The sequence below is a fragment of the Fusarium fujikuroi genome, chromosome FFUJ_chr02 (assembly GCF_900079805.1).
Source record: "Fusarium fujikuroi IMI 58289 draft genome, chromosome FFUJ_chr02".
NCBI lineage: Eukaryota > Fungi > Ascomycota > Sordariomycetes > Hypocreales > Nectriaceae > Fusarium > Fusarium fujikuroi.
In genome coordinates this window covers 4,851,720-4,873,813 of record NC_036623.1, presented here as the reverse complement: position 1 = coordinate 4,873,813, position 22,094 = coordinate 4,851,720, and the positions used below count along the sequence as shown (strand labels likewise).

General features: G+C 47.4%; 10 protein-coding genes; 6 read left to right on the top strand and 4 right to left on the bottom strand.

Annotated features, from left to right (window-relative positions):
- Positions 1-91: 91 nt before the first annotated feature.
- On the top strand, positions 92-2,542 carry FFUJ_03756 (related to salicylate 1-monooxygenase; the record flags this gene model as incomplete). XM_023573036.1 has 6 exons in its annotated part: positions 92-364; positions 432-704; positions 783-1,038; positions 1,092-1,286; positions 1,360-1,551; positions 1,611-2,542. The coding sequence occupies 6 exons, from the start codon at positions 92-94 to the stop codon at positions 2,540-2,542; spliced, it is 2,121 nt and encodes a 706-aa protein (XP_023427056.1).
- Positions 2,543-2,809: 267 nt separating this feature from the next.
- FFUJ_03757 (related to 3-oxoacyl-[acyl-carrier-protein] reductase) lies at positions 2,810-3,577 on the bottom strand (the record flags this gene model as incomplete). The annotated part of the gene is made up of 1 exon (XM_023573035.1): positions 2,810-3,577. The coding sequence occupies one exon, from the start codon at positions 3,575-3,577 to the stop codon at positions 2,810-2,812; it is 768 nt and encodes a 255-aa protein (XP_023427055.1).
- A 421-nt stretch (positions 3,578-3,998) lies between these two features.
- Positions 3,999-5,592, top strand: FFUJ_03758 (related to 6-hydroxy-D-nicotine oxidase; the record flags this gene model as incomplete). XM_023573034.1 has 4 exons in its annotated part: positions 3,999-4,466; positions 4,519-4,642; positions 4,707-4,828; positions 4,885-5,592. The coding sequence occupies 4 exons, from the start codon at positions 3,999-4,001 to the stop codon at positions 5,590-5,592; spliced, it is 1,422 nt and encodes a 473-aa protein (XP_023427054.1).
- Positions 5,593-6,120: 528 nt separating this feature from the next.
- FFUJ_03759 (uncharacterized protein) lies at positions 6,121-7,736 on the bottom strand (the record flags this gene model as incomplete). XM_023573033.1 has 2 exons in its annotated part: positions 6,121-6,969; positions 7,023-7,736. 2 exons carry the CDS (start codon positions 7,734-7,736, stop codon positions 6,121-6,123), a joined length of 1,563 nt encoding a protein of 520 aa, XP_023427053.1.
- A 1,100-nt stretch (positions 7,737-8,836) lies between these two features.
- Positions 8,837-9,273, bottom strand: FFUJ_03760 (uncharacterized protein; the record flags this gene model as incomplete). XM_023573032.1 has 2 exons in its annotated part: positions 8,837-9,168; positions 9,222-9,273. The coding sequence occupies 2 exons, from the start codon at positions 9,271-9,273 to the stop codon at positions 8,837-8,839; spliced, it is 384 nt and encodes a 127-aa protein (XP_023427052.1).
- A 2,758-nt stretch (positions 9,274-12,031) lies between these two features.
- Positions 12,032-12,880, top strand: FFUJ_03761 (uncharacterized protein; the record flags this gene model as incomplete). Its single annotated transcript, XM_023573031.1, has 1 exon — positions 12,032-12,880. The coding sequence occupies one exon, from the start codon at positions 12,032-12,034 to the stop codon at positions 12,878-12,880; it is 849 nt and encodes a 282-aa protein (XP_023427051.1).
- Positions 12,881-13,544: 664 nt separating this feature from the next.
- Positions 13,545-15,619, top strand: FFUJ_03762 (uncharacterized protein; the record flags this gene model as incomplete). XM_023573030.1 has 2 exons in its annotated part: positions 13,545-13,713; positions 13,764-15,619. The coding sequence occupies 2 exons, from the start codon at positions 13,545-13,547 to the stop codon at positions 15,617-15,619; spliced, it is 2,025 nt and encodes a 674-aa protein (XP_023427050.1).
- A 915-nt stretch (positions 15,620-16,534) lies between these two features.
- On the bottom strand, positions 16,535-17,065 carry FFUJ_03763 (uncharacterized protein; the record flags this gene model as incomplete). The annotated part of the gene is made up of 1 exon (XM_023573028.1): positions 16,535-17,065. The coding sequence occupies one exon, from the start codon at positions 17,063-17,065 to the stop codon at positions 16,535-16,537; it is 531 nt and encodes a 176-aa protein (XP_023427049.1).
- Positions 17,066-17,616: 551 nt separating this feature from the next.
- Positions 17,617-20,270, top strand: FFUJ_03764 (related to TOB3 (member of AAA-ATPase family); the record flags this gene model as incomplete). XM_023573027.1 has 10 exons in its annotated part: positions 17,617-18,315; positions 18,370-18,738; positions 18,788-18,995; positions 19,048-19,228; positions 19,284-19,319; positions 19,371-19,449; positions 19,500-19,542; positions 19,590-19,667; positions 19,722-19,751; positions 19,804-20,270. The coding sequence occupies 10 exons, from the start codon at positions 17,617-17,619 to the stop codon at positions 20,268-20,270; spliced, it is 2,190 nt and encodes a 729-aa protein (XP_023427048.1).
- Positions 20,271-20,703: 433 nt separating this feature from the next.
- FFUJ_03765 (uncharacterized protein) lies at positions 20,704-21,939 on the top strand (the record flags this gene model as incomplete). The annotated part of the gene is made up of 1 exon (XM_023573026.1): positions 20,704-21,939. One exon carries the CDS (start codon positions 20,704-20,706, stop codon positions 21,937-21,939), a length of 1,236 nt encoding a protein of 411 aa, XP_023427047.1.
- Positions 21,940-22,094: the final 155 nt, after the last annotated feature.

The window sequence follows — 22,094 nt, the reverse complement described above, 5'->3', positions numbered from 1 at the left end:
TCAACGCCAACTACCTGTAAACATCGCTACTTTCCATCTCCGAGGTTCCTGGCCGTTGTGACAAGAGCCAACGTATCATATCTCGGACACCATGGAATCCAATGGCGTCTCTCATGCAGTCACCAATGGCCACACGACCACTGCCAAGTCCGATGGGCTCAACATCGTCATTATCGGGGCAGGCATAGGCGGACTCACTGCTGCCATCTTCCTCCGCAGACAGGGCCATCGAGTCACCTTGTTGGAACAATCCCGCTTTGCCAACGAGGTCGGAGCGGCGATGCACCTCGCACCTAACGCCAATGGAATCCTCCGCCGACTTGGTATCTTTGCAGAGACCATAGGCGCGAATGTCTTTGAACGGGTATGTAGCTCCAAACTCGATATGATTCCAGATGTTGGACAGAAAAAGACTTACGCTTTGACTGCAGATTACAGAGTTCAATGCGGCCAATGAAGTGGTCCGTGATGCCGATATCACAGAAGCAAACAAAATCTGGCAGCATCCATGGCACTTGGTCCATCGCGTTCGGCTGCATCAGGAGCTCAAACGACTTGCAACATCACCGGAAGGATCTGGCACTCCCGCGGTTCTTCGAACGTCCAGCCGCGTTATTGATGTTGACACAGAAACAGCTACCGTCTTCTTGGAGGATGGCAGCCAAGTTCAGGGCGACTTGGTCGTTGGCGCTGATGGAGTTCATGTAAGCAACGATACCTTCGACCTTCGATGTTGCATCCCTCTACTAGGCATTTGACTGACAAGGATCTCTGCTTAACAGTCTCGCTCCCGAAGCAAAGTCGTTGGAAAGGACTGGAAAGCATATAGTTCAGGCAAGAGTGCTTTCCGCTTCCTCGTTCCCCGTAAAGATGTTCTCGACGACCCGGAAACCGCCCATTTTGCACAACATAACGGGCAACTCATTATATGTTATGCCGCCGACAGACGCATTGTCATGTATCCATGTGATGACAACAAGATGTTTAACTTTGTCTGCATCCATCCGCGAGAGGAGAGCGACCCTGGAAGTAAAGAAGGTATGTTGCGTCGAGAGTTGACCTCGCAAAGATTACTGACTAATAATGGTAAGACTGGAACAACGAGACGAGCATGTCGGTGTTGTTAGGTGTATACAAGGATTTCGATCCTGCTTTGTTGAAGCTCCTCAGCAAAGCCAGCCCAGAATCCCTCAAGGCATGGGAGCTGCTAGACATGGATGTTCTCCCAACATGGACCGACAAGAGACTGACCCTTCTTGGCGATGCTGCTCATCCTTTTCTCCCTCGTGAGTACATCCTAGACATTAGCACCCGTGATGTGTACCTTGAGACCAGGAATTATTAACCAAGTTCTTTCAGACCAGGGGCAGGGTGCAGGTGTTGCTATCGAAGATGCTGCTTCCCTCGCAGTTGTTCTACCACCAGGTACCTCCCCAGAAGAGGTCCCTGAGCGGCTACGTCTCTACCAAGAATTTCGTTACGACCGGGCAAACCGGATCCAAGAGTTCTCACGCCAGGCAGGAAAGGATAAACCGGATAAGGATTTTGACAGTTAGTAAACCTTGCATATGCACCCTCGCGTCTCACGACTAACAGTCGTTTTTACTTAGTGATGGCGTATACCAACTTCAACTTGGGCCATGATGAATGGGACAATTCTACCAATCGTTTCAGGAAGTGGGACTGGGCTCGCAAGCCTCATCTCTACTGGAGAATGCCTGTGTCTTTTGGACCCTTCCCCGGTCCACGCCAGACCTTCACAGGCGAAGCTAGGAATGCTACCAACTCGACATTCACAACAGCCTCCATCAAGTTCAAGACCTCACGAACTCTTCTACAGAATCTCTTTCCTTCTACCTCTTTCCGATTCAAGAGTCCCGGAACAGTCGCATATGCTAGCTTCTCCCAAACCACACTCAATAAGATGGAGTGGCTTGGCGGCTCTGGGTATAGACATATTGGGCTGTACATCCATGGTGTGCAGTATGTACAAAAAGACGGCACCGTTCGTGATGGTACATTCTTGCCTATCTTGTGGGAAAGTCTCACAGATCCGATTGTTAGTGGCCGGGAAGAGCTCGGGATGCCAAAGCTGTATTGCTCCATCGACATTTGGAAGCGTGCAAACAGCTACAGAATCCAGACAGGATGGCAAGGCGTCAATTTTGGCTCATTCACCCTTGAAGGTCTTCGAGAGGTTGACAGTGGGAGCTCTAAGGGGACTATCGGAGGCGAAGACGATGAAGGAATCTTTGCATACAAGTACATCCCCAAGGTGGGAGATCGTGGCAAGGCAGATGTGGAGCATGCTACCTTTGTGCCGCACGCAGAGGAGTCCAAGGTCGTTCCTAGTAAAGTTCTGAGGGTCTTCACTGCAGACAAGGCCAGCTTTGAGTTTGATCCTCATGATTGGGAAGCTCTGCCGACGCTACACCACGTCGTCTCGAGGCTGGCAGAAGTCCCCGTGTATGAGATTCTGGGTGCAAAGGTTGTTGAGGGTGTTGGTATCCCAGATGTCTCCAGTGCTCGAAGGATTGACTGAGGAATAGATGGTCAGCTCTAAGGATAGAAATGTCATATTTTAGTTATATCGAAAGAATGGATCAATCTATAGTATTTCACCGTCGCTGATTGGGATATGGTTTATGACTGTGAGATAGTTCAATATCACCCTAACGTATCCTGGTACTCTATGAAAGACTTCAAATCATCTTTTTTATGTACACCGTCTTTGTTTGACACGAATGGCTCATCTCTCACTGTATTCAAGGATTTCTAATTAGAATCTTTCGATAATTTGTAGTAGTAGCTAATCGATGTGAAGTCCTCCGTTCACATGCAAGTGTACACCGTTGACCCAGCTCGCCCGCTCATCACATAAAAATCCCACAGCAAACGCAATCTCTTCTGGTGTACCCATCCGCTTTCCTGCGGGCGTAGCATCGATTGTAGGCTGCAAGATCCGCATGGCCTCCTCACCAGCAGCCAGGAAGCCCTCAGTCTTGGTAGGACCTGGAGACACGGCATTTACCGTGCACCCGTACTTGGGAGGAAGCTCCTTTGCCCAGCATTTAGTGAAGGAATCAACCATGCCCTTGGTCCCGGCATAGATGGTCTGCAAGGGAGGAGAACCTCGTGAGCTAGCGGAACAGATGTTGACTATTCGTCCACTTCCTCGCGTTAGGTGCGGGAGGCTACTCTGAGTAAGAATGAAGGTGCTGCGCCCATTGACATTGACCAACAGATCCCAGTCTTCCAGGGTCTGCTCCTCAAGAGGTTTGTTGACTGCTATCGCCACGTTGTTGACAACTATGTCTAGTCGGCCAAATTCTTGAATGGTTGCGTCTACCAGCGTCTTGGGGCCTTGGGTTGTACCCATATCGGCGCAAACAGCGATGCATTTAGTTGGCAGGGATGCTGCCTTATTGTTGGCATTGTCTGCTTGAGAAGAGAATGGGTAATTGATGGCGACATGTGCACCGCGAGACGCAAGCTCATGAGCAATGGCAAAACCTATGCCGCTGTCGCTTCCTGAGACAATGGCTACTTTGCCAGCAAGGGGCTCTTGCGTCGACATGGCTGAGATGTTTTTCTGGCTTTTGGTGTGATCCAAAGCAATCAATTGAAGAATTGTGGTTGGGCGACTCGCTCAGCTGCGTTGTCCGCTGAAGATTAACTTTTAGTTCAGTAACTACAGATGCCCCCACTGCATTTTTGAGCGTCTCCGATCGGCTGAGGGGGCGCTCCAAGTTGGCTAAGACAGCTAGCTCTCACCTCCTCTCGGAATGTGGTCCCAGTATCCCCCGAGCCCCCGCAGTCCGATCATACTTGAGCGGAGTAGCTTCGGCTCTGCAAGCATCTGGACTAATTATCCACCATGTTGATTGAATTCTGGTCGTATAAGGCGCGTAAGAAAGACGGTTATTCGTACAGCAGAGCACATCCACATTAGCAAGACTATCATCCCTGCCAAACTCAAATCTACCCGACCAACAACCATGACGCAAATCGATGCTCTTGCGCAGGCGAAATCTCAACTGCCTCCTTCATTTCCCATCATCTGGCGAGGTGATGTGAGTTGGGAACGGGCCAGGGTAGGCCGCGTCTTCAACCACCGCCGACCATCCAGCCAGCCTCTTGCCGTCGTCGAGGCCACCAGGGAGGATCATATCGTAGAGGCTGTGCGGCTCGCACGCACTCTGGGAGCCCGGGTCTCAGTACGCTCTGGTGGTCACAGTTGGGCAGCCTGGAGTGTACGAGAGGGTGCCATTCTTATCGACCTGGGCAAGTACCACGAGTTCCTTCTAGACGACACTACCGGAGTGCTGCAAGCATCACCTAGCATGACTGGAAGAATGGTCAATAAGCTCCTGGGCTTACGTGGCCGCATGTTCCCTGGTGGCCATTGCCCAGAGGTTGCTCTTGGAGGATTTCTTCTGCAAGGAGGGATGGGGTGGAATTGTAAGGTAACGTGACTAAGGAAAGACCATAGCATCGTTACTGACATTATCGTTGAAGAACTGGGGCTTTGCTTGCGAAAGATTGGTGGCTCTCGACGTGGTGACGGCCGATGGGGAGAAGCGACACTGCGATAAAACAACCAACGCGGAATTATACTGGGCGGCACGTGGATCAGGTCCAGGTAAGCCTTTTGCTTTCTGAGAGGAATCAACATATAGCTCACGCTTTTCTCCCTCATGGTATAGGATTCCCGGCTGTTGTTACCAGATTCTATCTACAAACAATTCCTGCCTTCAACCAAATGCGATCATCAGTCTACATATACGAAAAGAAAGACTATGAAGCGGCATTTTCTTGGGTTCTCAAGGTTTGTTCCCAACCTGTCCTCCTCCGTGATGATAAGTCTGCTAAGGCAATACATAGCTTGCTCCTACTTTTGATGAGGGTACTGAGATTGTGGCAGTTGGCCGACACTTTCCAGGCCGGGAAGGAGAACATATCTTGATCTCTTTTGTCACTTTTAAAAATAGTGATGAAGAAGCACGGTCCGCGCTGCAGCCGGCTCAGGACTCAGCACCACCAGGACACGTAATCTCGTGGTTTTGCCAGCCAACTTCCATGGCGGAGCAGTACGACGATCAGCATTCTGCCAACCCTGAGGGTCATAGATATGCAGTCGACAACTCTTATATCCGCAATGATGCAGACGTTGTCTCTGTCTTGAAAGAGTCCTTCACATCACTCCCCACAGAAAAGTCTTTCACCCTTTGGTACGCGATGGCTCCCGGCTCTCGACGCAGTACTGAGGATGGCACCTTGGAAGATATGGCACTCTCGATGCAGACCGATCATTACTTTGCGGCATATGTTGTTTGGGAAGATCAGTCCGAGGACCCTAAATGTCAATCCTGGCTTACCCATATCTTTGATAAGATCAACAGGGACTCGGAAGGATCGTATCTTGGAGATGCCGATTTTCAGAAGCGCTCGACTGCGTTCTGGGGACGGGACCAAGGCAAGAGACTCATGAATATCAGGAAGAAATGGGATCCACAAGGTATAGTGGCTGGCTATCTCAATAAGGGAGACCGAAATGGTGTGGAAGGTTTGGAAAATGTACATAAATTATGACGCGGTTAATGCTCGCGATGTAAGCGTCACGTCACAGCAGCAGTCACGATTATTTTATCAAATCCTTATCTTGTATAGCTCTGAAAGTTCTTTTGATACTCCTGGTACAAGTAGTTCTTTGGCTCTTTACTGTTAAGCTATTTCCTTTCTCATCAGCTCTTGTAGAGTTGGTAGTCTGGATGCCTGGTAAGGTCAAGGTTATGCCAGTCAGAACATCTCTTCAACATAAACCAGAGCATTAGGATTACAAACATCTCTGTAGCTGAGAGGACCGCGATGCGATATCAGGGGTAGGTAGTCCTAGCAAGCGGCAAGAAAGACATTGCGTCTTCCGGTATAGATCGTCCTCAGGTCAATGAGGCACTTGATATCACCCTCATAGACCCACATCTCATCTACCAGTTTTCAGACTAGAACTCATAGATAGACATAATTGCTTAGAACGTTATTGAAACTCTTAATAATATAGAAAAATCCGATATGCCAGCATATCGGACATATATATAAGCTGCTCAAAAAGACAGTCCCTTAGCATAAACTCAAGCTAATATCATGCTTGGTCATGATATAAGAGACACCTCTTGGACCAAAAGCTCGAGGGTCAGGGTCACTCCAAAGAAGTTCGACTATTTTTGCCCCCATCTTGACTGCACCAGGTGTACGCGAAGCTCTAGCGAAGAACCCAGCGCGGAACACATGAATATGCTCTTGACGTCTCGCGACTGAGGCCATAATAGTGCCCGGCCAGAGGAGCATTCGACGATATGGCGACTCGCTAACAAACAATGAATAAAAGGCTGACATGGTCTGTTCTACTCGATTGTCGATTTCGGCGGCGAGGTTCGGATCTGCGAGCATGTCGGGGTAGAAGGCTGACTGCAAGTATACGATAAGACCGTGTTGATATATCATCACAGCTGTAGCTTGCTCTTCGCGAGAACATAGGCCATTTGTGTCTTCTTCGAATGCGTTGTAGGCTTCGAGCCTCGTTAAAAGTGAAGCATACTGTTCTTGAAATGCGGTAGGGGCTATGATGTTTCTCTTCTCTTCTTCCCGGCGGGCTTCGACTAGTTGAGAGATCTCTGGAACCATCTCCCACAGACCCTGCCCAAAGCCGAGTAGAAATCCTCTGGATTTGTATGCTCTCAGTATGTCTAATGAATAGACCGATGGGTCGATTTCCACGACCTCGTCAGATAGAAAGCTGCGAGGCGTGATGGTGATCTTGATTGCATGGTAAGCATAGAGCTCCAGCATAAATCCCTTCAGGTGTTTCAATTCGTTGGGAGGCGTAAGCTCGGATGTGAGGAGGTTGATGTACTGTCGACAAGCTTTGAGATGATGATACATGGAGCCGCGAGAATGGCCTTGAACATGCTTGTAGCTGTTAGCAACGAGTCCCATGACGTTCTCGTGTGAGAGAATCTTACATCATAGACGCAGAGGAGTAATAGAATCAGCAGGATGCGGATTGGGGTAGGTGGCCCTGTCTGTTCATCCGTCGGTAGGACGATCTGACTCGTCTGATAAGATAAGAGCTTCTGTAATCCCGACAGTACAGTCGCATAATGTCCACGAGTCTCCACTTCTAAAGCTCGGGCTCTTTGGATAGTAGACGTCGTATCATTGACTGTCAGATGAGCTCCTCCAATAGCTAGGATGCAATCAAGAACCAGCTTATCATTCGCAGCCAATGGGAGAAGATAATGAATAAAGGGGTTTCCATCTAAGCAGGGCCCTCGAGTCAGCATTTCGGCTGTGACATCCAGGTACTGCTGATAGAGCGGACGCGAGTTATCGCTTAGATAAGCTAGGTTGCCGTAGGTCGGCGCGGCCCGAGGAGAAGATGAACGGGACTTCGACTGCAAGGCTGCTGAGTCTGGGGAAGGGCCGGAGGTTCTGAGTGGCTCATTGGCAGTGCCGTCTTCCGGGATAGCTCTTTGAGAAGTGCTCTCCTGAGAGGGCCAAACACATTCTTGCCCGGTCCGGGTGCACGACGAGCAGACTGGCTTGACTTCATCACACTTCTTACGTTTAGTGCGACACGTAAGACACCCATTCTTTGACCGTGGGTGGTTTCGGCGCCATTTCGTGGGGAAAGGGGCGCCGCGGTACGGGAGAGCAAGATCGTCTTGGTTTGCCATTGAGAAATAAAATGAGAAGAATTGCTAGATGCTATGATGCGATGCTGCGATGTTGTCGTAGTAAATGGGCTATAAATACACGGGATTTGGAAGAGGCAACCTGTCGATCTTGGCCAAGGTCGTCATCGGGATAGGGCTGAGAAGAACAAGCCACGACCAACTGCCGCTGTCATGACGATAAAGTTCGAATGGACAGGGATTTTGTCGAATCGCTAGCCAAATTGAATCACTTACCAAAACGGAAACGTCGATTCTGCCTTGCAGGGATTGTGATCCTTTGGCTGCACTAGGGCTGTTTTGAGAAGGAGACTGGCTAGACTGGGAGATGGACCAGCAACAACAATAAACTGGCGCGATGTACGGAGTGAATGCCTCGAGTTATTAGACTCGTACTCATTTACTGCCTATAAATAGCATCTCGACGCGAAATGGATAGAAGCACTACCATGACTTCATTTCTTCATTTGAATAAACCCTTCGTCAAGACTATGGAGCAAGCAGCATGATATCGATTAAATTAGGGCCAGGAACCTTAGCCGCCCCGCTTCCTTCAAACCCTACCATCGTTTATTGGCAAATAATCTGTCAGCGAAACAGCTTTTGTCCAGATACTACCCCATAGAATCCCTCACTATGTCACAAGTGATTAAGGATCACAACACAATGCTTTACCCTAGACCCATCCAGAATATATCTAGACTTCCCCAGATTGCGTGATATGCTAGACCGCGGGTATGCAAGTGCATCTGTTACATATGGCTTTGAGATTTTAAAGGTAGGTAGGAAGGAAAGATGTGAAAATAAAAACAGAAACTTATTTTCCATTTCAATACTAATAAGAAATTGTGATTGTAAAAAGCTTACAAGTTTGCACATCAATCACATACCCAAGAGGACAGTAGAAAATGCGCCACTGAACCTTGAGACTTGTCACATTCGATATGCTATTTGCAGTTGAGACCTGTGGCTGAGAGTTTAAATCAGCAGAGAGAACTTAGGCTGATCACATTCGGCTCTGACTACTTTAGTTATAGTACGGCAGTTGCTTCGTCTGTAACCTAATAGCTGTGACCCCTGACCGGTGAGAAATTCGGTTTCTCTCAAACCAAGGACACCCCAATACGGCGAGGCGGCTTGTCACCAGCGTTGCCTAACATTGGCCTGCATTCCTGCACAACTGTCAATTGCAAGGTGTACCCAATCTTCCTCTTCCTCTTCCCAAACGTCGTCTTTGTTCTAACATCATAATGAACGATGATGTTGTACTTCTCCTCATTAAACACAATGGCCCACTGATTGCCAACACCATCGCCCTTTACTGTACCATACTGAATAGAGCCCACATCCGGGTCATGCTTGCATGCCTCGACTGTAGCCACTCGGTATTCTTGCACTCTCGCCGCGGCGTGCTCATCAGGGCTCACGTCAACACCTGCATTTGCGTCAGAAGCCTTGTCTGTTTTGGCAGATCAGTAGGTGGCGGACCTGTGTGGTGGAATACTTGGGAGTAATTGTTGGTATAGGTGACCACAGACATATTTGCTAAATTGTTGAAGATGTAGATGGAGATTGCTGAGCGGGCTGCTGCATGTAGGAGAATGTTGAGAACTCTTTTGACCGGGAGTTTGATTGGGTTTTATAGACAAATGAACACAGCAAACGAATTGCCGTCCATCTTCCACATCCCTTGCGTTGAAGCATGGAATGACAGGCTTGCCAAGTAATTTTCAGCTTTCAGCTTTCATCTTGCGCACGCCAATGAGCTTGAATATCCTGGAACTTCCTGACCGGCTTGTGTAGTGGCAGAGACAGTGGCTGACGCCCCCTAAACCTGACAGGCCGAATCAGTCAAAAGTTCACACGTGAGAAGCACGTTAGCGCTATCGAACAAGTCTAGACTTAAGCTTAACCATCACCCCTCCTGTTGGATAGAAAAATTTATCGTTAAAGCTGCTGTCGCGCCGCAGCTATAGCTTGCTGATGACCAGCTGTAGATGGGATAAGTTGCGCGCCCCTAGAGATAGGTAAGGTATTTTTGACGTTGATACGAGGCTCGACATTTACTGACATGCTCCCGCGCTTGTGTTTCCAAATTGGCTTTGTGAGTGACGGTGGAAGTTTGTGCTTACAGGGTGGCGCTGGCATGAATGTTGTGAATTTTGATGCACTCGAGACTGTCGATCCATGGCCCCAGCCTCAATCGGACTCATCATCGCCGTTGTCTCCGAAATGGTGGTTATCAGTTGATAGAAGAAGACCACGCGACTCTGGTAGTACGTCATCAATGGTACTTATAGTAACACCATCAGAAACGACGCTTGAAACAGGGTGAAATGAAACGGGATGCGCGTTATTCCTATTGAATCTGGACTCATTGCGAGTAGCACCAGAGGGAAAATCAAGAATGACTTCGCCGATGTCGCTGGAACTTGTAGGTTACCTCGCTTGTGATGAATTCCATTGTCTAACCGAAGTGGGTATTTGATTAATAGTCTGATGCTGTTTTCTCCGAAGCTAATATCGAACTGTGCTAGTTGAAGGGGGTTGTAATTTTGGCTTAATTAGCTAATAAGACTCCGTGTGAGGCGCGTGATGTAAGCCATCAGCTGTGGGGTCTATCAACTCAAAATAACACTCTTATCAAAATCGGTCCGGGCAGTATACCAGCTACCTAATACAATTGCCGAATATAAGCTTTATAAGCCTATCTGATGATGATTACGTCCTAATAAGACTCTATTCACAGGAGAAGGAACTTGGGTAGACTGGGAGATGGACAAGCGAGATCAATAAATTATTGGCTGATATATAGAGTGAATGCAGAGTTCTGTATTGGCCATAGATGCTGTCCTAATGTAAGTAGATAAGAGCAATATCTTGGTTTAATTCTTCAGTCGAATGTACCAATCGGCGAGACTACAGTGATATCGATTAAATAATGATTTGAAACTTAAGGAGCCCTACTTTTTTAAATCCCACTATTGTGCATTAGCAAGTTAATAGCCAGCAAGAGGGAGCCTATATCTATATAACCGCGCGAGGATCAGACCCTCAAACAACTGTACAGGCTCAATAAGTTGTCTTCTGCCTCAGAAACCATCTCCTAAATCGACTTTAAATGCATAACGTCGTTCGCTATTAGTATTTCCCATTAGAAGCCCGACTAGTCCGGCATCCTCAAATAGAGCGTGACTTACTCCGTTTTATTGCACTACTTAACAGAGAGCTGGCCTGGTCATAATTGGCGATGGCAACTAGATGTCAAAGCGAATAATCTGAGACAGCCGTTAACTTGTTGATCCTTAAGCTTTACTTGCCCCGCTTCCCAACTGCTTTGTTGTTTCAAGTCGGCAGATTACCTACTCATATCACCAGCTTGACAGAATTCAAAGATGCCCCGGCCAGCGATGAGACAGTCATTATGTACTTTGGGCTACATGGTGCGGACCTTTTAGAGCGATAAGCCCAAATCACCGAGAAGTAAGATGTAACAGAAGGTCCCTCAAGGTAGCGACTCTTACACGTCACGTAGAATTGCTGGTTATACAAGAACCCGGCTTGGTTGATTTGTAGGTATTGATTCGTAGGTACGAGCCTTACGTCAGCCGCGGAGCTCGGCAATTGCGACTCATTAGTGACGGGCCGTCGCTGGTTGAAAAACAATTGACCAGGGTCACACGGGCTGGCACTAGCGGGCTTTCAGCTGATTGCTTAACGGTAGATGCTATGTATGACGTTAAATGTCTCGGAAAAAAGGCCTGAGTGCAGTCCCCGATGACAGCCTATATGTGGATCCCGCTGACAGCGTCCTGAGTTTGTGTCGATCCCGCTGAGAGATCCCGCGTGGCATGGTGACTTAACGATTGGTGGACTTCTCGAGAGGTCAAGGCGAAAGCCTCGTCACAGCACTGGTCAAACTAGGGTGTATCTACCACTTAGAAGCCGGTCCGGTATATTTCATTACGTTGAATATTACGCTTCATACGTCGTTCTCATCAAAATATCTGCTTCGGGTAAGTAGATGTTGATTTATCATCAGTCGATCAGTACAGGGTCAAACGCTCGACGAGGCATGTTTCGGCCGCTTCTGCTTCTCAGCGATGTATGTTGTACGTTCTCACAATTACTAGTGTATAACAACTTTAGGGTCTGGAAGATAAAAGGCAGCACATTCCCGCCATTCTATCATAATATTATCATCACAACTCATCACAACTCATCACACTTTGCACTCAGATTCCTTCTACACTATCAACAATCCACTTGAGTCTCATTCAGTCTCTAACAACTTCATCATGATGTTCAAAAGCGCCTTTCTTGCACTTGCCGCAACTGCTGGCTTGTCAGATGCTCTAGGGATCAACTGCCGAGGCAGCGGCCTTTGCAGTGGCAACAAAGGTGCTCTCGGCCAGCTCATTGCCCAAGTCAGGGCCATCGACCCCAACAAGACCTTCAGGAACGGCGAGCATGTTAGCTGCGTTGACATCAACAACATCGGTAACCACCCAGCCATTTGTGCGTTCTATCAGAACATCGGAGACCGCAGCTTTTCGCTTGCCCAGACTCAGACGTTCCTTCAGCAGATCGTCGATCATGGCTGCAAGCTTTGCGGTAGCGTCCCGACTGACCCGGGCAACAACGTTGCTAACGGGCAGCTGACTGTCAACGTCGTCATAAACCCTACCAGCCGCGATACACGTCAGAGCCCGGCTGTCTACGAGAAACGCAGCGAAAAGACAAACCCTACCGAACGCGATGCGCCTGAAAGTCCTGCGTCCTACGAGAAGCGCGGCGACAATCTCCTTGTCAGACGCCTGGGTATCAACTGCCGTGGAAGCTCCACTTGTGGAGTTGGAGGTATCGGACATACACCCAATGGCGACCTGAAGGATGTTCGTGATGCTGTTGCTGCTGGCGAGGAGGGCAACTTTGGTAACGGTGAACATGTTGCTTGTATTCCCTTTGCATTTGGAAACCTGTGTGCTTTCTACCAGGGCATTGGCAGCCGAACTTTTACCAAGGAACAGTCTGTTACATTCCTCGACCAGCTTAGACAGCATGGATGTTCTAAGTGCGGTAGCATTCCTGTCGATCCCGGCAACGACGTCAAGAACGGACAACTTACTGTTAACTATGTCGCATAAGTAGCTATCAACTAGTTAAGCCTTAAGATAGCGAGGGCTGCTCGGGACTGGTTGACTTCAGACATTCTGCGGTGCCGACAACCACCAGTATGGAGAGCTTTGAGTTGGAGGGGGGATGGGGGGTTTAGTATATGGGCGGAGAAAACCTTGTAGTAAAGTAGCTTATAAGACGATAACTATAGTGTCTTTGGATAAATTAAACTATTTACTATAATATTGTTAAACGCTTTAGCTTCTGCTTTTAAAGTTAAAACTCATAATTAGAAATAACTTTAAGATAAAATAATCTATTAAACTTTTATAAGGTTATCTATAGTAAAGGGGAAGCTGAAATTAAAGCGTGCGAGTTCAAAGGGGTTGTAATCCTGATATATTGCTTGCGAGTGAGCTTGATACTAAGCGGGGTAGGTTGAAAGAAACAGAATTTGGCCAATCGCTTGTCATGAGAGCAACGCCACTTTAATTGAATGGTGAGACGCTTCACGTGAAATGAGGCAGTTGACTAAGCCGTCGGGAATATCCAATCGAATCGCTGTGCAAGATAGCTAACGCCATGCAGCTGCGTCGAGCTGAAAATTTCACAACATGGTTCATACGTGATGACGTGTCAGTCTTCCTAACCAACTGGCGCGCCTGGAAACTACAAGTTAACCGATGCCTTACAATGGATACAAAGTTGCTCAGACTGTTGCATGAAGTGCAAAGACAACTGGAAACCCCAATGAAGCTGTTGGACCAAAGCCATGGATCTGTCAATCCTGGCATATTCACGACTCAGTGGATGTATGATAACTATCGTATTGAGCTCGAGCAGTTACGTGAACATCTGTCCGGTAGGTGGTATTTGACCCTCTCCGTTTCCCCTTTTGCTGACCCCTCCCAGGAGTAATTGCGGGTAAAGTGACGCTATCGTCATGCTCGCCGAATACTATACGATCATGCCTCTGGGGCATCCCGACCTTATGCAGCGTCCCATCAGCTATCCTTGACCCTATGTGCATCAAGGAACAATGCATTAATTTCCAGGATGTCTGCGAATTGACGGGAGGAGATATTTATACGGATGATATATGGGAGAAACAACAACTCCTAGACTGGGCGAGGTCAGATCAGCCATCGCTGTTGACGGTTCAAGGCTGCTACGAATCGGTCAATCGTCTTGAGAGATTTGCTGCAGAAGTTTGGGGATATCTTGACAGCAAGAAACCAACAGTCGCCATTTTACAGTCTCTGGATTCAGCAAAATTCTTTAATGGTTTTGATGAACGAGAACTACTTCGACAAATCGCGGTTCAGGCTTTGCAAAAAGTCTCACTCGATCACCCAATATGTTTCTTGGCTGACGTGGTTCAACTATTTTCAGAAGCTTCGACTTGCGAAGACTGGTTCAGGATACTCGACAGAGTTTTTCAGATGTTCCCGACCTTGTTTGTCATTATAACGGTTACTGTTTTGGGGGAGCGAGCGGGGAGCACGAAACCATGGCCTAACCAACTAGAAGAACTCATGGCAAGAGTACAAAACAGTTCTTTGACGTGCTTGAAAGTGATACTCATTGCAACTCATCCATTATGGCCTGAAACAGAAACACCATCGCTTATCTGTGTTGGCCCGGCCCCCGCAATCGATTCAGATGATGGAATGGGGGGCATCGACATCCCATCAGAGCACTACCTTCCACTCAGCTTTCGGATTGAGAACGGAAGTGGAAAAGAAATGATTGAGGTAACGGAAGGACCAGAGGGCGAAATTATATCAGAGCAAGCAGAACAGCACACTTCTGCATCTGAAGCACCTGAAGCAGGGAGACCGGAGTCGTTCCAGCAGAGCCCCGTTTCCTCCCACCCTCTACAAATAGATATAGCAATTCTCTGCGCATTAACGCTTGAAGCTGATGCTGTTGAGGCGCTTTTTGACGGTCATTGGACTGGTGGCTACAACCGTTCAGAAGGAGATACCAATACGTATACACTTGGGGTTATCGGCCGCCATGGCGTTGTACTGGTCCATATGCCTGGCATGGGGACAACCCATTCCGCGAATGTGGCGACTTGCTGCAGGTCGACATTTCCGGGAATCTCACTGGCGTTAATGGTAGGGATTTGCGGAGGTGTCCCGTTTCTTCAGGACGGGACAGAGCTTTTGCTCGGCGACGTCGTCATTAGCGATGGACTAGTTCGCTACGACTTCGCCAGACAATACCCAGATGGCTGCTTGATAAAGAACAGCGTGTCAGAGAGCGCTAGAAAGTTACCGGTGGAAATTCTTGGGTACCTGGCCAAGCTCAAAGGACTGAATGCTCGCAGGAGGCTTCGAGAACGAGCGACTGAATATCTAACTACATTGAGTAACGTGCTTGGGGTTCTGGATCCCGGCGTTGAGAATGATATCCTTTTCGAGTCAACATATAGCCACAAGCACCATCCTCCTTCTTCATGCAACATATGCATTGGCGACTCGGGTGTTTTAACTGGTATGATTTGTGGACAAGCCCGTTCGGCGAGCTGCAAAGAACTTAGGTGCGATATTGGAAGGTCTGTAGCTCGCAAACGGCGAAGGGGAGCAACTGGTAATCAAGTGAATCTGTATCCGGCCGTGCACTTTGGGAAATTCGGCTCCGGAGATAAGGTTATGAAGTCGGGGGAGGACCGCGACCGTATTGCACGCAGTGAAGGAATTATTGCTTTCGAGATGGAGGGGGGGGGAGGCATGGGACATTCTACCTTGCGTGATTATTAAAGGTATTTGTGATTATTCTGACAGTCACAAAGATAAGAGGTGGCAAGCATATGCCGCTTCGACGGCTGCGGCGTGCACAAGAGCTTTTCTAGAGGGTTGGCGGCAATAGCCTGTATACAGTAATAATTTATATAGCTTATAAATCTAAATAAATACTATTGTTTTTTCTGTTTTTAAAAGAAAGTATATTATTTTTCGTTATAAAGTCTATTAAATTTAAAAACTTTATAACGTGGTTAATAAGCATGCGTCTTTAATAGCTTATATATAACTGTTAAATTAAGCTATAATAATTTTTTTAGATTTTTAAAAAAATTCTATTTAGCTAGTATATAAAAAACCTATTTATACTGTATATATAGCATTTTCTTTATAAAAGAATTTTTTTAAAAATCTAAAAAAATTATATTATATAATTTATTATATACTATTGTTAAAATTAATTTTATTAGATTTTTAGCTATTTTATTTAAGGTAGTTAGATCTTATAGGGTAGGCTATTTTTAGTTATACAGTATAGTGCGGCGTATGCTTGGATGCGGCGCATGCTTATTAACTACGTTATCTATTTTTATTATTAAATTAATAAAATACTTAATTTTAATTTCTCTTTATAGTAAGAATATTATATTAAAAGGGTAAGATATATATTAACTATGGCCTGTTAAATTTATAAGCTAAGTAGTTTAATTAATATATATAGAGTATAGACCTTAAAGCCTTTTAATAGATTGAGTAAATAATGCTGCATCACTTGGATCAAAAAGAGCTATTGGCTCTGATTGCGTAGAAGCAGTAATTGAAGTGCCTTGTGCCTGGACTCCAGCTTGATGATTTTGTGGTAACATAGCAGCATAGCTGTAATGATAGTTAGCATCAACATAGAATGACCAACAATAATAGACAGCTAGACGCTCACATCAATAATTCACTATGGGTTGCATAGTGGCCTGGACCATAAAGAGATCTGAGACCTTCAGGAGAAGTTTCCGGATTGGCAATTGGACTGTTTATATTCGCAAGTGATATATTAGTCCATGCTCTAGTATGCTTTCTCGCAAAGTCGGCCAATATCTCGCATTTCTGGTCCTCTGCTCCTCCAGTGTGATCTCGTGATATCGTGTAGTGGCATATTTCAAGATTGGAGTTTGGTAGACTCGTGGTGTTGGCTTGTGCAGTCTGGCCAGGCTGGGTACTTTTGCCCTTCTGCAAACCAGTATCGAAACGCTCGTCGTGGCAGAGATGTCCGATATTGCGCTTGATGCATCTGGTGCACGGTCTCCCAAGATCGCAAGACATGTGAGACCGTCGACAGTATACACAAGCGTGGTTCTGGGGGTTGCCATGCCCGTGGCGACGATATAGATCGCGTGAAACCAGACCCGGCGGCTGCTGGCCTGGCGGAGCTAAGCTCCCAGTCGCATTTAACACTTCGCGAAGATCCATGTCCGAGAGTTATGGAGGCGCCTGGGAAATACGAAGCTAAATTCTAGTTCACAAAAGTAAGAATTGAAGAAAAAGCGATGTCCTGTTTCCAAACGAGGCTGGCGCTTACATGCGCCTTGCTATTGGTTATCGGTGGTGAGCACATGACGCAAATGTGCATATTAGGCAGACACAGCGGCTGAAAGAACAGCGTGAATCTCACTTTTCCGACCCATCTTCGTCTTTCACCACTAATCACAGCCCAAGCACTATTTCTATTGAGTCCTCTACCAATCCGTTCTGCCGTGGCCAAGATTCTGCATTTCATTTCCATCCAGCTATGGATAGCTTCTCAGGCACAGTCTTCAGACCACAAGGCGATGTTTCGAAACCATCTTCGACAAATGGCGAAGACACTGAAGATGACTCCGGTGAGTGAATACCTCGCCCGTTTGGTTGAGATCTCAACTAGACCTCAGAACTACCTAGATATCCACCAGCTGGTATCTCAAACCCTTCGCAAAGCACCAATGATGATTGACTGGCGTCGGAAAATTTGCAGTTTTCTTAACATGCCTAGCACCTGCACTGACGATGAGATAATCGAGGAGCTCGAAATCAAGGACAAGCTCTTGAGAGAATCTGAGTCCTTGAAGCGGCTGGCCTGTTCTGATCAAGGACCGCCCAGAGTTCAAATCATCAATCGAATCACTTGTCAAAATTCCGACGAGCAAGGTCTCTACCTAGATGAACCTTGGCTTGTCGAGAATGGCCCTTATCGAGCTCATCTGCGTTGCAGTCGGTTGGTCGATAACCTGGATCTGTATCTTGAGCGGAACAAGGACATTGTTTGTATTGCTTACCGTGACTATGAGTGCTGTGGCAAGCCCCCGCCGGTCCCAGATCCTGGCCAATTTGAACTTCTCGTCAGGGAAAATGTTCATGTTGTCTCAGACGAATTGAAAGCTGCTTGGAATCATCTTGTTGTAGCTGTCAACGAGGACGCTGGATCGCCTGCTAACATTTCTCGAGCAGCATTCGACTCGGAGGATGAAAATGGCCGTGCACAGGAAACTCAGCATCCCTATCTCTGGTGGTTTCAGCATCGCAACAGAATCGAGAGAATGAAGTCCTACCTCAGCCAGGAGTCCAAAAACCAAGTGGAAGCTTTTCAACACTACTTGAAGGTTTATCTCGGTGATGAATGGGCCAAGGTCGATTCCCTGATCCGCGAGGGCAAGATGACAGCCAAGTACCTATCCTATCTTTTTGTAAGTCTTGGTCAGTATCCTCCACACAGGCTTCGCAATTCTTACCTAACACAGGCTCCTGGACAAATCATCATATCAAAGCTCAAGGGGTTATCTGTGGCTCAGTGGCAAGCATATACTGCAACTAGTTGGCTTGCTATATTTGGCAGTCCAACAACCAAAGGCGATTTCCAGGCATTAATCAGAGTTAGCTACTGGGATTTTGATGGCAACTTTCAACGATTCAATTCGACTCTTAATCTCTCAGGCCTGCCCTCTTTGACAGAGGAGTTCCCTATCAACGCCATGATGGTCTTCCCGATGAAGTATGTCGATGACGTGACTGCTTGTATCCTGAGACGGCGTGGCCAGATGTTTTGGAAATGCCGCCATCGCAAATATGTTTGCGTTCGGGGTACTTCAGAAGATCATCTTTATGGTGCAGTCAGTTGATATTTGCTATCCTTGAGGATGATTACTCACAAGCGCATAGAATTCTGGTTCTCGATACATGATTGACAGAGCAACTTTTAGACAGATGCACCCTCCTACAAGCGGCCAACAAGCACCTGTCCGCTACCAGGATGACCTCGGACCTGACGTAATGGCCCAGGATGAACCAGTACCTGACTTGGGAGATGGATTTTACATGTGCCTCCCGACATCTCTTTATGGCTTTAACATGCAAAAGAAGGACTGGGGTAAGACTTGAGTTGACGGGTACAGTGCCAGAATACGCTAACACTCTCTCAGTTAAGTTGGAAGTTGATTTGTTAGAGGATGTAACTTGGAACGAGGAGGCTTTCGACCTACTAGTTATGGAACCCCAGACGAAGGAGCTGGTTGAAGCAGTGGTGACAAACCACTTAGACGAGGACAGGGATACGGATGTGATTCATGGGAAAGGAAATGGGCTCTTTATACTACTTCATGGGTAGGTGCCTACGTCACCTATGCCCTGTATCCGTGGAAACTGACCGCGCATATAGAGGCCCTGGTACCGGGAAGACTCTCACTGCAGAAAGGTAAATTTTATATACCTGATTCTCTAGCGGAACATTCTAACAGAAATCTAGCGTTGCTGAGATCGCCAAGAAGCCTCTATACAGAGTGACCTGTGGCGACGTCGGCACCAAGGCTGAAGAAGTAGAACGTGTATGGACATCTCAAGCCAGCAAACTATTGCAGTACGCTGACCCTTTCAGTATCTTGAAGTCGTGTCACTTCTTGGGAAGACGTGGGGATGTGGTGAGTAGCCACTTCATTAGTCGTATGCCTTACTTACTTCTTTCTAGTGGTACTTCTAGACGAAGCCGACGTGTTCCTTGAGCAGCGGAAGCTAGATAGTCTTGAACGGAATGCCCTGGTCTCAGGTAACATAATGCAATCAATTCATTTAACGGGTTCCTTGCTGATAGTTGCTGTAGTATTTCTCAGAGTCCTGGAGTACTACGACGGTCTGTAACCCACTTTTCAGTATTCGACGTCCTAGACTAACTAAACGCGCAGGAATTATGATCCTTACTAGTAATAGGGTTGGTATATTTGACGAAGCATTCAAATCTCGGATTCAGCTCAGTCTACGATACAATGATTTGGAGAAAGACCAGCGGCGCCAGATCTGGCTAAATTTCATCAACCGGCTCGAGAAGCTTGAGTCTCAGCGCATATCGCATGCAAATGAGCCGTCCCCCACTAACATCTTGAGCACTCCCCAAACTGCTCCAAGACTCGGTGTGGACATCAAGAGTATGCGAGATCGACTTGATGACCTGGCAGAGGCTCCTCTTAACGGTCGCGAGATTCGAAACATGATTTCAACCGCACGGCAGCTTGCTGTGTTTCGTAAGGAGAAACTTGGCTATCAGCACCTTGAGTCAGTCATGGCCGAGGCGAAGAAGTTTGGAGAGTATATCAAGCGCCTTCACAAGGGATACACGTCGGATCAGATTAAGAGAGGCCAGAAGGAACGATAGTTTCATAGATATCTTCTTGTGTATCAGGCTCTTCCCTCTCTTGACAATCAAAGCAAATTCTAGAATAGTCCGTTGATTGAAATTCCATTGGTGGTGAGATCGACTGCTGTGAGATCATAAGCTGCAGAAGCTGCCCAATATCGTGTAGTCGCACGATACATATATTTTGGCATTAGATTAAAGCAGGTGTTGACTCGGTAGCCAACCAAGTTGAACAATAAGCCTCACTCTAGTGTCTTGTTTGTGATTGGGCGCCCTATTCTTACCTTTGGCCAATGATTAGCTAGACGTAAGCGCCAGCCTGACTTTGGGGTCAAATGACAACGGCTAGGACACGTTCCTCTTCCAACATTAGCAGACAGCTTCAACCGCTATCCTTCGTCAGGATTGCGCCCCGACCCAAGACACGGAACCTCAGAGATCGGGCATGACGATGTCGAACAGCCCGCAGATGCTGGAGCAGGTGACCAGAGGCAGGCCCCTACAGCCCTCCAGAGCAAACGCCCCTACAGTCTCATTCAACGTGGCCATCGAGCAAGCTAAACTATCGTTCCCGGACGAACTTTTGTTTGACAAATGGGAATCTAGCCATGGCTCGACTCTTAACGGTACCAAAGCCACTAAGACCGAGGTGAACGACAAGACGAACGTTAGCAGTGCTGGCATCGATAATTTCACGCATTTCACCGACGTCAAACTGGATGATATGAACCTGAAATGGGATGAGATTATTCCTGCTGACAGGCTCGCTGAGATGAAGACTGAAGAGCAGCAGAAGAAAGAGGAAGCCTATATTGGGACGATAGTGGCTGAGGGTGCACCGCGCAAAGCTTCCATAAAGCGCGGCAACATAATACAAGTGCTGGGTTCACTACCCGATGAACTTCCGATAAGAGAGAGGGAAATTTATAAGAAGAACTCCCTACTACCACGCTCAGCAGAAGCAGGACCGGGCTATCCTCCACCTCAAGCTCATGGACCCCTCCCGCCTCACTGCAATACAGACAAATTGCTAGATTGCAGACTCCGGAGCACCCACTACACAATTTCACAAGACCACACTTCTGGGAAAGAGGCTCATGAGGATAACCTCCTAGCCATCTTTGGGAAGAGACGACGGACAGACAAGCCTTCTATATCCCTAGGCGGTCGCAGATTGTTGCAGCGCTCACCGAATTTGTTGCCAAGCTTGGCAAACGATAATGATGTAGTAGCTCAAGACGAAGGGCACCGTACGCAAGTAATCTCTACAGACGACCTGGATTCCTTGGGCAACTGGCAACCGGTTGATTCAAAGATACCAGAAGATACAGTATCCTTCCCCGAAGAAACCGCCACAACTAAGCCCAACGAAGGGAGGGATAGACGGGATGAAGTCGAGTTTGAGTGGGTTCGCAACAAAGAACGCCGCCGTCCAGTGCAATCACGCCCAGAGATTCCTGTGCCCCGCAGCCAGCAGTCATTCCGTGCTGACACATCTCGCGTCAATAAGAGTGGTGATGGACCCCAGGCGACATTGAAGCGTCGATGCCATAGCTGCAATCGAAGTGACAGCAGTGCCTGGCGACGTGGACCTGATGGAGCTAGAACACTTTGCAATGCTTGCGGGTTGCATTATGCTAAATTGGAGATAAAGCGTATGTTGGAGAGAAAGCTTGTATTGAGTTGATTGTGTAGTTAGTACGAGGCCTTTGACATCATGCTGCAGAAGATCATGAGGCATATTCTGTCGGCCTGGCATTCAACCTGTGATAGGTGGTCAATTAGCACATATAAGCAAGCGCCAGTGCATTCTAGGGTATAGCATACCAAACGAAGAGAGTT